Source organism: Oryctolagus cuniculus, chromosome 7 (assembly GCF_051225735.1).
Source record: "Oryctolagus cuniculus isolate XC-2025 breed Fujian yellow rabbit chromosome 7, ASM5122573v1, whole genome shotgun sequence".
NCBI classification, from domain to species: Eukaryota; Metazoa; Chordata; class Mammalia; order Lagomorpha; family Leporidae; genus Oryctolagus; species Oryctolagus cuniculus.
In genome coordinates, this window is record NC_142873.1 from 121,757,904 (window position 1) to 121,773,444 (window position 15,541).

General features: G+C 42.5%; 1 protein-coding gene across 2 annotated transcripts in view; it reads left to right on the forward strand.

Moving 5' to 3' along the window:
- The window catches only part of NRDC (nardilysin convertase), a 93,587-nt gene that overhangs the window by 6,100 nt on the left and 71,946 nt on the right, over positions 1 to 15,541 (forward strand). For both annotated transcript variants that reach the window (XM_002715099.6, XM_002715100.6), the window contains exon 2: positions 12,325 to 12,637. In XM_002715099.6, the coding sequence (XP_002715145.1) occupies positions 12,325 to 12,637 (313 nt within the window). The remainder of the gene's footprint in view (positions 1 to 12,324; positions 12,638 to 15,541) is intronic.

Genomic DNA, 15,541 nt, shown 5'->3' on the forward strand with positions numbered 1-15,541 from the left:
TATTCTATGACTTCCACTCTGACATAGGTTTTATTTATCATATAGATTCCCAGAATGAGGAGAATCATTAAGTATATCCAATTCAAAGGAAACTGAGGAGGTTATAGTACCTTTCTTATTTTTTTGTGACTGGAGCAGAATTATACTTTTCAGAAAGGTTGGAAGTGGACGGTAGTTCAGGAGTTTACTTGATCTTCTGGATATGTTTTTAGAGAGATGTGAGTGTGTGTGTTTGTAGGATTTTTTTTTTTTTAAGTTTAACTTAAAAATAGTACTTACTTATTTGAAAGGCACAGAGAGACAGAGCCCTTGCATTTCTGGTTCACTTCCCAAAAGGCTGCAACATACAGGTCTGAGCCAGGCCAAAACCAGGGTTCTGGGACTCAATTCATATCTACCACATAGGTGGCAGAGATCTAACTATTTGAATCATCACCTGCTGCCCCTTTAGGGTATGCATAAACTGGAACTAGAAGGAGAGTTGAGACTTGAAGTCAGGCACTCTGATACAGGATGTGGATGCCTTAAGCGATGTCTTAACTACTGTGTCAAGTGCCGGCACTGCAAGGCGGAGGATTAGCCTATTGAGCCGTGGTGCGGCCTATCTTTTTTTTTGTTGTTGTTAAGATCCATTTTAGAGTGGTGCCACAGCTTACTAGGCTAGTTCTCCACCTGCCTCGCTGGCACTGTGAGTTCTAGTCCCGGTCAGGGCGCTGGTTCTGTCCTGGTTGCTCCTCTTCCAGTCCAGCTCTCTGCTGTGGCCCAGGAAGGCAGTGGAGGATGGCCCAAGTGCTTGGGCCCTGTACCCACATGGGAGACCAGGAGGAAGCACCTGGCTCCTGGCTTCAGATCGGCGCAGCCCACTGGCCGTAGCAGCCATTTGGGGGGTGAATCAACAGAAGGAAGACCTTTCTCTCTGTCTCTCTCTCTCTCTCACTGTCTAACTCTGCCTGTCAAAAAAAATCCATTTTATTTATTTGAAAGACTGAGTTACAGAGAGGTAGAGACAGAGAGAAATCTTCCATCCATTGGTTCATTCCCCAAATGGCCACAACAGCCAGAGCTGAGCCGATCCAAAACTAGCTTCTTCCAGGTCTCCTGTGCAGATCCAGGGGCCTAAGAACTTGAACCATCCTCCTCTGCTCTCAGGCTCATTAACAGGGAGCTAGATTAGAAGTGGAGCAGCTGGGACTCAAACCAGTGCCCACATGGGATGCCAGCACTGCAGGCCAAGACTTTAACCTGCTGCACCACAGCCCCAGCCCTCTATCTTAAATTCTTAATTATGTAGCTTCATTTTCATTTTCTCTTGCACTGTTTTCATGTTTTCTTTCTTGGTACTTATTTTCCCTACATTTTGGTCTTTGTCTTGTAAATTCAAGTGTGAAAATTCTCTGTGAATCTTTCCTGACTCCTCTTCAATCTTGCCTAAGTTTTACTGTCTTTTCTCTCTATTATGCTACAATTTTTGAAGGGACTTTGTATCTTTGAGTCATTGTATGTCTTCTCTGCTGTTAACTAATAAATGAACTGTCATATCTAAGACCCATCTGTCTACTTGTTCACTGGGCCCATTGCTTCTTGTGTTTAAGGTTCTGTTAGGTATTTTATCAGTCATTCTTCTTTCATTCTGCATCATCACTTTTCCCTTTTTACTGGATCATTCCCACGAACATAGAAATATGCTGTGATTGTTGCCATCTGCAGGAGAAAATTGTCATTTAATATTCCTTTTGAGCTGTCTTCTTCCAGTTATTTAATTTCTTGGCTTATTTTATAGCAAAATATATTAAAAGAATTGTCTGTAGGGGGGCCAGTGTTGTGCATGGTGGGTTAAGCTGCTGCTTATGATACTGGCGTCCAATATTGGAGTGCCAGTTTTAGTCCTGGCTGTTCTACTTTTGATCCAGTTCCCTACTAATGCACCTTGGCAGGCAATGGATGGTGGCCCAGGTACTTGGGTCCCTGCTACCCTTGGGGGAGACAGGATGAACTTCGTGGCTCCTGGCTTTGGCCTGGCCCAGACCTGACTAATGTGGTAATTTGGGAAAAATGGACCAGTGGATAGAAGATCTCACCATCCCCCATCCTGTCACTTTTTTTTTTTTTTTAAGATTTATTTACTTATTTGAAAGGTAGAGTTAGAGAGAGGAAGAGAGAGAGTGAGAGATCTTCCATCTGTGGATTCTCTCCCCAAATGGCCACAACGACTAAGACTGAACTATGACAAAGCCAGGAGCCAGGAGCTTCTTCCGGGTCTCCCATGTGGGTGGCAGGGGCCCAAGGACTTGAGCCATCCTCCACTGCTTTCCCAGACACGTTAACAGGGAGCTGAATCAGAAGTGGAGCAGCCAAGACATGCACCAGAGCCCATACGGTATGTTGGTATCCCAAGCAGTGGTTTAACTCACTATACCACAGTGCTGGCCTCGTGTAGCCTTTTTATTTAAAATTTTTTTTATTTCTGTAAAGGGAGCAAGTTTTTCATGTGTTTCATATGTACACTTTTTTTAAAAAAGGTTTATTTAAAAGGCAGAGTTTATTGGGGGAAGGGGAGAGAAAGAGAAAGAGAGAGAGAAATCTTCCATCTGCTGGTTCACTCCCCAGATGGCCACAGTAGCTGGACCTGGGCCAGTCTGAAGCCAGGAGCCAGGAGCCTCTTCTGGGCCTCCCAGATGACTGCTTGGGCCATCTTCTGCTGCTTTCATAGGCACATTAGCTTGGAAGTGGAGCACTCAAATTGGTTTCTACATAGGATGCTGGTTCCTGCTACGCCATAGTGTCCCGTATCCCTAGCTTTGCCTTTAAATAAACAAATTTTTTAATAAGATTATTTATTTGAAAGTCAGAGTTACAGAGAGGCAGAGGCTGAGAGAGAGATATCTTCCATCTGCTGGTTCACTCCTCAGATGGCTGCAATGACTGGAGCTATACCATTCTGAAGCGGAGCCAGGAGCTTCTTCCGGGTCTCCCATGTGGGTACAGGAGCCCAAGAACCTGGACCATCTTCTGCTTTCCCAGGCCATAGTAGAGAGCTGGATTGGAAATGGAGCAGCCGGGACTTGAACCGGCGCCCATATGGGATGCCAGTACTGCAGGTGGCGGCTTTACCTGCTATGCCAAAGTGCTGGCCCTAACAAATGTTTTTTAAATGTTTCATATAACTGTGTGCTGGGTGATATCATAGGATATAACCATGAAGAAAAAACCCTTTAAAGACATAAAGTAATGACAAATGGTATGAATAAGGTGAAATCATAATAAAAGCAGATATTTACTGGGGTGCTATTTTATGATGTGTGATTAAAGAAGTCATTTCGAAAAAGAAAACATTTCAGCAAAGACTTAAGGGAGGAATGCAAGTAATGGATCTGGGGCAAGAGCCTTTAGGGCCAGATGAACAGAAAGAACAATGACCCTGTCCTGAGAGTCTCTGGAATGTTTAAAAAAACCACAGTGAGTGAAGTCATTTGGGAAGAGTGGTGGAAAGAACATTGGAGAGATGGTGGTGGGCCAGATTATCTAGAGCCTTACAGGACATGGTAAGGATTTTGGATTTTATTCCACGTTTATGATAGGAAGCTCCATTGATGGTTTTTGAAGAGGGAAATGGCCCTGTATTAGTTTGCTAGGACTGCCATAACAAAATACCACAGACAGGTGGCTTAAACCACAGAAACTTATTTTCTCACAATCCTGGGCACTAGAACCAAGATCAAGGTGTCAGCAGTTTTGGTTTCTTCTGAGTCCTCATCCTCGCTGTCTTTTTAATATTTCCTCACATGATCTTGCTTCTGTACACATATTTTTGACATTTCTTTGTGTATCCAAATTTCCTTTTTTTATGAAGATACAAGTGAGATTGGATCAAGGCCAACCCTAATCACCTCTTAAAATATTTATCTATTTGAAAAACAGGGCAACAGAGAGAGAAAAAGAGAGATTGAGATCTTTCATTCCCTGGTTCACTCCCCAAAGAACCGGACTGGTCCAGCACAAAACCAGGAGCCATGAACTCTATCTGGGTCTCTGATGTGGATTGGAAATGGAGCAACTGGGACTTGAACCAGTATCACAGGTTTCTTCTTTACCTGCTGTGCCACAACACCAGCCCCTCCTAATCACCTCTTTAGAGGCTCTGCCTCCAAATAAATTCATATTTTGTGGTAGTAGACTTTAAGCTTCAACATATGAATTTTTGGGGGAATGCAGTTCAGCTCATTACCAGACTAATATGCTTTATACAGGCTGCTGAGAGTAGACTTGAGATATATGTTATGGCAGATATGCTGGAGTATTGAGGTTAGAATGGAAATTGGGAGACTGGTTAGGAGAGGAGTTGTAATGACTGCACGGACTAAGGAAATAGCCGTGGTGTTGGGAAGATTTGTGATTTATTTTGAAAATAGAATATATGACATAGTAGGTAAAGCTAAAGCTGCTGCCTGTGATGCCAGCATCCCATATGGACGCTGGTTCTAGGCCCAGCTGCTCTACTTCCTGTCTGGTTCCCTGCTAATGTGCCTAGGAAAGCAGTGCAAGATGACTGAAATGCTTGGGCCGCTGTCCCCACCTGGGACACGCAGATGAAACTCCTGGCTTCAGCCTGGCTCAGCTCCATCTGTTGCAGCCATTCGGATGAAAGCCAGTGGATGAAAGATATCTCTCTGTCTCTGTCTCTCTCTGTAACTCTTTCAAATAAATAAATAAATACATCTTAAAAGAGAATGTGTAAAATTATTTTGAAAGTAGAATACCTTTAGATAAAAAAAATACATTACAAGGGCTAAATAGAATTTCTTTCCCCTGACTCTCCCTACCCCACAACCATCTTGACATTCAGGCTACCTCAAATTCTGTGCTATGGTCGGATTTAGTTTGTTCTTCAAAGTTACTTGTGTTGTAAGCTTGGTCCCCAGTGTAATGGTGTTGAAAGGTAGTAAGACCTTTAAGAAGCTCCTGGCTCCTGGCTTTGGATTGGCGCAGCTCTAGCCGTTGCGGCCAACTGGGGAGTGAACCATCAGATGGAAGACTCTCTCTCTCTCTCTCTCTCTCTCTGTAACACTTTCAAATAAATAAATCAATCTTAAAAAAAAAAATAAAGAGCGAGCCGCTGTCTTGCTTCCTCATTGTCCATGTAACTGTCCTCTCTCACATGTGCTTTTGCCATGTGGTGCCATGCACCATGTTGTGAGATAGCCAGAAGGCCCTCACCAGAAGCTGACACTGGCTGACACTACATTCTTGGACTTCCAGAACTATGAGCAAAATGCAAGTAAACCTACTTTCCTTAAAAAGTACCCAGTCTCAGGTATTTTACTGTAGCAGCAAAAAGTGGATTAAAACACTTGCTTCTCCAAGAATTTGCATTTTACTTCTGGACAGAGTATTCACACTCGGGAAAAACTGTTTGATTTTAACTTGTACTGTAGCTGTTTAGTTGTGTAAGGGAGAATAAGAATTTTTTATTCAGTCCTTGTAAGTTCTTAGTTGAAATGGACTTCTGTAGAAAAAGACAGTTCAGGGGCTGGCATTTTGGTGTAGGGTAGCCGGAAAAGCCACCACCTGTGACGTCAGCATCCCATATAGGCACTGGTTCAGGCTGCTCCACTTCCAATCCAGCTCCCTGCTAATGTGCCTCGGAAAACAGTGGAAGATGGCCTAAGTGCTTTGTCCCCTTCCACCCCTAAGGGAGACCCCAAAGAAGCTCCTGGTTCCTGGCTTTGGACTGGCAGGTTGGTGCAGCTCTGGCTGTTGTGGCCATATGGGTGTTTCTCTGTCTCTCCCTCTCTCTTTCTATAAGCTCTGCCTTTCATGTAAGTTTTTTTAAAAAAGAAAATGAGAAAAACAAGCATAAATTTATTCATATATATTTTATATGAGACTACTTCAGAGTTTGTAGAAAATGGAATTAGAAGATACATTGGTACAAAAATTTTTTGAAATCTGTACATGCAAAGGATCTTCAAAAAGTTACTTGAAAATTCATATTGTGAAAAAAATTGCCTGAACCTCAAATTTTTTTGTGTGTGAAGAAAAAAAATTACCTTTTAATTTCATCTTTCTGTGAACTTTTTGAAGTTCATGTATGGGAGCTACCTGCAGAATGAATAACTTTGAGTTGGCTTTAAATTCCAGCTTACACAGCATCTTCAACAAAGAACAGTAAATTTTTAGAAAAATGACAAAGGAAAAGGATTTTAAGTTTCTAGAAATGGCAACATGTGGAAAAGCAAATAAATGACAAAGATCACCTAGAAAGGCTTGTTAAAGTAGGTTCTTCTGGTGCCATCTCCAGGTGAATAAGGATCTAAAATTGGCTTAACTGGTTAATTTGTGTTCTCCCTGGTGGAAATGAGGTGAGCTGGTAATTTTGTAGATTTATGTTCTGCTTTTAGGCAAACAGAAGGAAGACGGAGATCTTTCCTTTATCTGCCTCTTTTTAATTGCCTTCAGTTCAACAATTTTTACGCCGAAAGGGCATATTTTAGGATGGCATTTTCTGATCTTCTGTAGTTGATTATTTGACACAGAGGAAGTTAGCCTGACTAGCTAAGTTATTTCTGAATGAAGTTCTTTAATTGTCATTTTAGAAACTTCTGAGACTGTAATATCTGACATATGCAAAAGAAAAATGAAACTTTTGTTAGTGATGTGTAAGAAATCTAAAATGAAACATATCCCTCAGAACTAGAATCTATTCTTTGTTCTTTGTCATCCTGTCCCTGTCATGTTCCTCATTCTGTATCCTCCCATGTTGCCCTCCACTCCAACTATTCTGAATGCTGTTTATTAATCCTTTGCTTTAAAACATTTTTGTCATAATAAATATAAATGTTCTAGCTTTGTATGAATAGTATTCATATGGTGTATAGTTTTCTGTGACTTGCTTTTTGGCACTATTTTTTTTTTTTTTTTGAAAGGCAGAGTTAGTGAGAGAGACAGAGAGAAAGGTCTTCCTTTCGTTGGTTCACCCCCCAAATGGCTGTCATGCCCCGCGCGCAGCGCTGATCTGAAACCAGGAGCCAGGTGCTTCCTCCTGGTCTCCTGTTCGGGTGCAGGGCCCAAGAACTTGGGCCATCCTCCATTGCCCTCCCGGGCCACAGCAGAGAGCTGGACTGGAAGAGGAGCAACCGCGACTAGAACCTGGCGCCCATATGGGATGCTGGCACTGCAAGGCGGAGGATTAACCAAGTGAGTCACGGCGCTGGCCCCCTGTCGCTATGTTTTAAAGATTAACTAATGTAACAGCTTGTTGCCGAATTATACATTTCCCTGTTTTATATTACGTTGTGTGAAAAAATTCTGTTGTGTGACTGTGCTTCAGTTTTTCCACCCTACTGTTGATACTTAGATTGTTTCCAGTTTAATTAATAATTGATCTCATTATCCTGAGTGTCTCCCTACTCTTTCTTTCATTTACTTGTTTATTTGAAAGACAGAGTGAGAGAGAAAGATCTTCCATACACTGGTTCACTCCCCAAATGGCCACAATGACCAGGGCTGGGCCAGGCTGAAGTCAAGAGCCAGGAGTTTCTTCTAGGTCCAGCATGTGGATATTGGGGCTCCAGAACTTGGGCAATTCTCTGCTTTCCCAGGTGTGTTAGTGGGGAGCTGGATCTGAATGGACCAACTGGGACTCAAACCAATGCCCATATGGGATGCAAGGGCTATAGGCTATAGTTTAATACATTGAGCCACAGCACTGGTCCCTCTCTTTAATCTATTTATTGATCTGGAGCTTAAGCTTTCTCTAGGCTTTCTTGGAAAGAACCACCAGTTTCTTTCTTTCTTTTTTTTTTTTTTTTTTTTTTTTTTTTTGACAAGCAGAGATAGACAGTGAGAGAGAGAGAGAGAAAGGTCTTCCTTTCGTTGGTTCACCCCCCAAATGGCCGCTACGGCTGGCGCACTGCACTGATCCAAAGCCAGGAGCCAGGTACTTCCTCCTGGTCTCCCATGCAGGTGCAGGGCCCAAGCACTTGGGCCATCCTCCACTGCCTTCCTGGGCCACAGCAGAGAGCTGGACTAGAAGAGGAGCGACCGGGACAGAACTGGCGCCCCAAGAACCAGTTTCTTATTACATGTATGTAGGCCTGTGGTTCCCTTTGATCTTTTCTCCATTAAGCTGATAAAATTTTCACATTCCAGTAATTTCTAAAAATGTCTCATCTGTTCATAGTTTCCTTTCCTGTTTTCTAAATCTTTTGTGGGGTCTGTGCTGTGGTGCAGTGGGTTGAAGTCCTGGCCTGAAGCGCAGGCATCCCATATGGGTGCTGGTTTGAGACCCGGCTGGTCTACTTCCTATCCGGATCTCTGCTATGGCCTGGGAAAACAGTAGAGGATGGCCCAGGTCTTTGGGCCCCTGCACCCACGTGGGAGACACAGAGGAAGCTCCTGCCTCCTGGCTTCCGACTGGCACTGCTCTGGCCATTGCGGCCAATTGGGGAGTGAACTAGCGGATGGAAGATCTCTCTCTCTCTCTCTTTCTGCCTCTTTTCTCTATGTGTAACTCTGACTTCCACATAAATAAATAAATGTTAAAGAAGTGGAGCAGCCTGGACTCGAACCATCGTCCATATGGGATGCCGTCACTGCAAAGGTGGTGGCTTTACCTGCTGTATCATTTCTTACCTCTTTTTTTTTTTTTTTGACAGGCAGAGTGGACAGGGAGAGAGAGAGACAGAGAGAAAGGTCTCCCTTTTGCCGTTGGTTCACCCTCCAGTGGCCGCCGCGGCTGGCGCGCTGTGGCCGACGCACCGTAGCCGGCGCACTGCGCTGATCCGATGGCAGGAGCCAGGTGCTTCTCCTGGTCTCCCATGGGGTGCAGGGCCCAAGGACTTGGGCCATCCTCCACTGCACTCCCGGGCCACAGCAGAGAGCTGGCCTGGAAGAGGGGCAACCGGGACAGAATCTGGCGCCCCAACCGGGACCAGAACCTGGTGTGCTGGCGCCGCAAGGTGGAGGATTAGCCTAGTGAGCCTTCTTACCTCTTTTTGCATGCTAATCTTCCCAGTTTCTGCTGTCTAACTCCTTTTTTCATCTCTAAGACTTGAATTAAGTGTCCTTTTCTACAGGCTTTCCCTGTCTGCATCCTTCTAACATTATTTCTTTGTTTCTGTCATTCAGGATCATACTGGTTTAATGATTTCATTACTTGAGAGTGAGTACCTGATCTTAAGGGCTGTGTGTGTTGTTTTTTTTTTTTTTAAGATTTATTTTATTTATATGAAAGGCAGAGTTAGAAAAGAAGAGATGGATGGATGTCGCTCCCCCTCTTCGTGGAGGAACGACACAGGACCCTGCGCTGTTCTTTTCGTCTGCTCGGCCCTCCCCGGGTTTGTTGCTGGTTCTTCCCGGGTTGGCTACTATCCCTTCCACCTCCGTGGAAGGGCAGTTCCCCCTGGCCACATTCCCCACTTCCGCAGGGGAGCGGCACACCGCCGGCCGGCTTTCTTGGGGGCTGCACAGGTGTTCCTTCAGATAGATGTTCCCCTTAGATGTTCCTCGTGCATGCCGTCTCTCTCCTCCTTTATAGTCCTCCTCCGCCAATCCCAACTCGGCTGCCCACACGCCGAGTACGCTGCTCTCCTCCAATCAGTAGCAAGTCCTACAGTTTATTGGTTGAACTGGAGGCAGCTGTGCGGAAGCTGTTTACTTCTCTCCCAGCGCCATATTGTGGGAGAGCAGATGCATAGAATAAGTCTTAATTCCAGTAACTCAGTCCAGTCCGGGCTGCTCCCCACAGATAGATCTTTTATCCGCTGGTTCTCTCCTCAAATGTCTAAAGCCAGAAGGCAGGAGCTTTTTCCAGGTCTCCCACATGAGTGGCAGAAGCCCAAGCACTTGGGCCATCTGTTGTCTTCCAGGTGCATTAGCAGGGAGCTGGACTGGATGGAAGTGGAGCAGCCGGGATCAAACCAGAGCCCATATGGGATGCCAGAATGGCAAATGGTGGCTTTACCTGCTATGCCACAACATCAGCCCTTAGGACTGTGGTTTTGTTTCTTAATGTAGCACAGTATCTGATATATAAAATATACTAAATGAATGGTTGTTGAATAAATACATGAAGGAATTAGTATAGAAGGGAACATTGTGTGGTAAATACCTAATCATCAAGCTGACACAGTCATTTTACTAAATAAGAATTCTCTTCCTTTGAGTAGGTGGTAGGACCTTTATGAAGCTGAAGAAAAAGAATAATCTTTCTGCAGGGCTACTAGTCTGAAGGATTTAGTTTTCTTAGAGGTGTAACTATTTCTGTAGTTGTAGCTTTGGATACTGATACAATGTTAATAGAAGATAGAATCACCAGGATTTAAGTTTATATGATTCTTGCTTTAATATGTAAGCTAGCATGACCCGTCTGTATGTTGAGGAATAGACTTTTCTTAAGCTAAGTCTTCTGGTATGGTAGAGTGTTTAAGTACTTACACATGAAAAAATAGTAAGGAATGCCAAATGCTGTGCTTATTGTGTGTATTTAACTTCTGAGATGTGTGTTTTATGTTTTGTTTTAAAATTTTTAAACTTTATTTTTTTATTCATTTGAAAGACTAAGAGACAGACAGACACACACACACACACACACACAAAGATGGAGGGAAAGGAGGGGAGAGGTAAAGAGAGAGATATTGATTGATCTTCTATCCTTTGGCTTACTTCCTAGATGTCTGCAACAGCTGGAGCTGGGTCCAGTCAAAGCCGGGAGCCTGGAATTTAATCTGAGTCTCCCAAGTGGGTGGCAGGGACATAAACGCTCAGACTATCATCTGTTGCTTCATAGGGTGTATACTGGCAGGAAGCTGGGATTACAGCAGAGCTGGGAATTGAGTCCAGGCACTCTGATAGGACACGTAGGTGTGCAAACTGGTTTCTTAACCACTAGAACAGGTTGTTTTTTTTTTTTTTTTTTTTTTTTTTTTTTTTGACAGGCAGAGTGGACAGGGAGAGAGAGAGACAGAGAGGTCTTCCTTTGCCATTGGTTCACCCTCCAATGGCCGCCACAGCCAGTGCGCTGCGGCCGGCGCACCATGCTGATCCGATGGCAGGAGCCAGGTACTTATCCTGGTCTCCCATGGGGTGCAGGGCCCAAGGACTTGGGCCATCCTCCACTGCACTCCCGGGCCACAGCAGAGAGCTGGCCTGGAAGAGGGGCAACCAGGACAGAATCTGGTGCCCCGACCGGGACCAGAACCCAGTGTGCCGGCGCCGCAAGGCGGAGGATTAGCCTAGTGAGCCGCAGCGCCGGCCGAACAGGTATTCACTTCTAAACTTGCAATTCCATTTTTCTGTGAACTTAGAAATTTTTTATTTTATTTTAAGGGCAGAGAGACATAGAAAAGAGAGATCTTCCTTATCCTGATTTACTCTCCAAATGCCCACAGGGCTGGGCCAGGCCAAAGCCAGGAGCCTGGAACTCAATCCAGGTCTGCCTCATGGGTGGCAGGGACCCAACTACATGAACTCACTACCTCTCAGAATGTTCACTAGCAGAAAGTTGGATCAGAAGTGTAGGTGGGACACAAACTCAGGCACTCCAGTATGGGATGTAGGCATCCTAAGTGGTATCCTAACTGCAGGGCCAAGTACCTACCCGACCATGAAATTGTTTGTAATCTCATTGTATCATGTTTTACAGAAACATACATATGTACATATACAAGTTTTATATATTTTCTTAGTACTTAATGCACTGTGGATGTAAATTTTGCAATTAACTTTAACAATTTCATGGTTTGATTTATTCTTACATAGAATGTAGCAATCACAGCATATACTTTTTCCCCTTTCCTTATTATTCAGGAGCTTTCACCTTTATACTTACAAGGAAACATTTTTGGCTTTTCTTTGGCATACGTGAATTGCCAGCCTACTACTCTTGAATATTTAGTGGTCTTTGGTAACTGAAATAAAGGTTATTTGAACACAAGTGCTGTGATACAGTGATAGTAGATATGATAACTAAGATGGCTGCTAATTGACTGGCAAGTAACATATATAACATGGATACACTGGGAAAAGGGATGGTTCATGTCCAGGATGGGAGAGAATTAGATGGCATGAGATTTCATCATGCTACTTAGAATTGTACACAATTTAAAATTTGTGAATTATTTATTTCTGGGATTAGCCACTTAATATTTTCAGACCAAGGTTGACTGTGGGTAACTGAAACCATGGATAAGGAGAACTACTGTAGTATTAGTTTTTGTGTGTATATGTACTTGGAATTTTTTTTTTTTCAGTTTTGCTAAGCTGATCACTTGTGTTGGAATAATGTCATGAATAGCTGAATCAAAATGTTTTGTGATTTCTTTTCAGATACATCAAGTTACGGAATGGCTTGCAAGCACTTTTGATTTCAGACCTAAGTAATATGGAAGGTAAACCTGGAAATGCAACTGATGATGAAGAGGAGGAGGAAGAAGAAGAAGAGGAAGATGACGATGATGATGAAGATTCTGGAGCTGAAATAGAAGATGATGATGAAGAGGGTTTTGATGATGAAGATGAATTTGATGATGATGATGATGATGACAATGAACATGATGATGATGATCTTGATACTGAGGATAATGAACTAGAAGAACTAGAAGAGAGGGCAGAAGCTAGAAAGAAAACCACTGAAAAACAGGTGTGATTCATGTCTATTTTATTTTTAAATTTGGGAATTCTTTGAAATATCTTCTGAACTTTTGCTTTATTTTTTAATAGCAAAAAGGAAGTATATGTTTATCTTTTGAACTTTAATAAACATCTGTTTATTCTATAGAACGTATTTTGAAAACATTTTGTTCTGATTATAAATGTTCATTGTAGAAACTAGTGGAATCTAAAGAAAACAAAAAGAGGGAAATCACCCATAATCATATCCCTCAGAGGCAATCAATGATAATATTTGAATTTATAAGTACTTTTGAACATTATATGTCTTTAAAAAAATTCTGAGAGCTGAGGATCTGCATAATTCTTAGCCTGGGATAGAAGAATAGCAAAGTGTATTACCCTTGATGAGACTAGAAGAAAAGAAGAAAAGAAAAAAATCACGTGGGTAACATCTGTCTAGGTAATTAATTAATGCTCTTTTTTTTGGAGAAGCACTAAAGGTCTGGGCAAATAATACATTGGAAGAGTTGAAATAGAGTGGGGAAGTTGAGCTTATTTAATTTAATATATAATAACTATGAATATATACACAGGGCTTGATAAGGAGAATTTTCCTCATGATAATCTTTTGAAAAGTGCCTCTGTTTTGCAGGGAGTACTCATTTAACAGATATTTTGGAGATTTTTTAAGATTTATTTATTTATTTGAAAGTCAGAGTTGCAGAGAGAGAGGTCTTCCATCTGCTGGTTCATTCCCCAGTTGGTGACAATGGCCAGAGCTGTGCTGATCTGAAACCAGGAGCCAGGAGCTTCTTCCAGGTCTCCTACGTGGGTGCAGGGGACCAAGGACTTGGGCCGTCTTCCACTGCTTTCACAGGCCATAGCAGAGAGTGGGATTGGAAGTGGAACAGCCGGTCTCGAACCAGTGCCCATATAAGATGCTGGCACTGCAGGTGGCAACTTTACCCACTACATCACAATGCCAGTGCCTTGGAGGTATTATAGTGGAGTTGACTGGCAGATGTTTGTTAAAGCTAGTTTGTTGAATATTGATGATACATTTGGTATGGTACAGTTCACATACCAAGGACTTATAGTCAAATTATTAAAACTAAAATTTAAATGTTAAAAGAATGTTTATATGTGGTCACTCTAAAAAATGTGAAAATGTGATTCACAAGTAGTAATGTTTAAAACAAATGCTTTGGCCAGTGCCACGGCTCACTAGGCTAATCCTCAGCCTTGCGGCGCTGGCACACCGGGTTCTGGTCCCGGTCGGGGCACCGGATTCTGTCCCGGTTGCCCCTCTTCCAGGCCAGCTCTCTGCTGTGGCCAGGGAGTGCAGTGGAGGAGGCCCAGGTCCTTGGGCCCTGCACCCGCATCGGAGATCGGGAGGAAGCACCTGGCTCCTGGCTTTGGATCAGCGCGGTGCGCCGGCTGCAGCGCGCCGGCCACGGCGGCCATTGGAGGGTGAACCAACGGCAAAGGAAGACCTTTCTCTCTCACTGTCCACTCTTCCTGTCAAACAAACACACAAACAAAATGCTTTAATAGTTACTCTTTGGAAAAATTTATTTTTTAAAGAGATTGTACCAGTATTTTGCTAAGTTGTTGGGATGATTGAGTCATGTTTTAAAGAAACTTTTTGCCCCTTGCTACTCAGATTATAAGTGACACTTGTTTTTGTGTAGCATGATAGGCCAAGTGATTTTAGCTTGGAAAGCATTAGTGATGAAAACTAAAACACTGATAATAAATGGATATGTGTATTACTTGAGTCTATATCAAGGTCTTTATAAACAAGTTAAGAATTTTAAAATCCACTTTTAATTTAAATTCTCATAATTACAAATTGAGCAGTAATAGAATGGAAGAAATTATAAAAGTGATAGAATGGACTGGCAGTCAGGAAACCTGGGTTCTAATTCTTGGTCTGTATTTATCTTTCTGGATCAATTTTTTTTTAAAGATTTATTTATTTATTTGAAAACGAGAGAGGCAGAGGCAAAGAGAGGGAGAAAGAAAGAGAGAGGTCTTCCATCCTTTGATTCACTCCCTAAATGACTGTCATAGCTGGAGCCGAGCTGATCAGGAGCCAGAAGCTTTATCTGGGTCTCCCACGTAGGTGCAGGGGTCCAAGTACTTAGTCCATCTTCTGCTGCTTTCCCAAGCGCATCAGCATGGAGCTAGGTTGGAAGTGGAGCAGCCAGCAGTTGAACTGGTGCCGTTATGGGATGCCTGCACATCAGGTGGTGCCTTTACCCACTGTGCCACAGTGCCAGCCCCCTCTCCCTCATTTCTAAAATAAGATTTATAATTTCTGAGATCCATTTTATTTCTAAGCTGACCATGTTGTAACTTCTTATCTGAATATTTCTTACAAATAAGTTTCTATATTTATGAATAATTTCTATCTTTAAGTAGCTTTCTCATGTTTTGGACTTATTAATATCTTCTATGAACTGATGAAACTATTTAGAAATAAAATTGTTTTAATAGCCATTTTAATTATAAAGACATTATTAAACACCTAAGATTTATACAACAATTTTGAGTACCTTTGTTAAGTGAAGATATATGTCCAGTCTTTTTAAAAACCCCTTTTTATTTAGCTTAGGTTGATTAAATCCTGAAAGTTCACATTTTGTAAAAGCACCAGGGTCAAATTCTAGTGCTGATTTTAAAAATGGCTTAGATACTGCCTCTCTTTCTGAGAACTCACTATGATAAAATTTGTCATACATTACTGATAGCTAATTTTTTGATTATATTAGGATGGAAAGTGGGAAACTGAGAAGTTTGAAGTGGTCAAATTGTTTTGATTTCAGAAGCAAATGGATACACTGGTGAAAGGAAAGATTCCATGATTGTAACAGTGGAAAATTGTTTATGTTAGTTGAATGAATAAGTGTCTGGAAAAAGCTACTAAAAC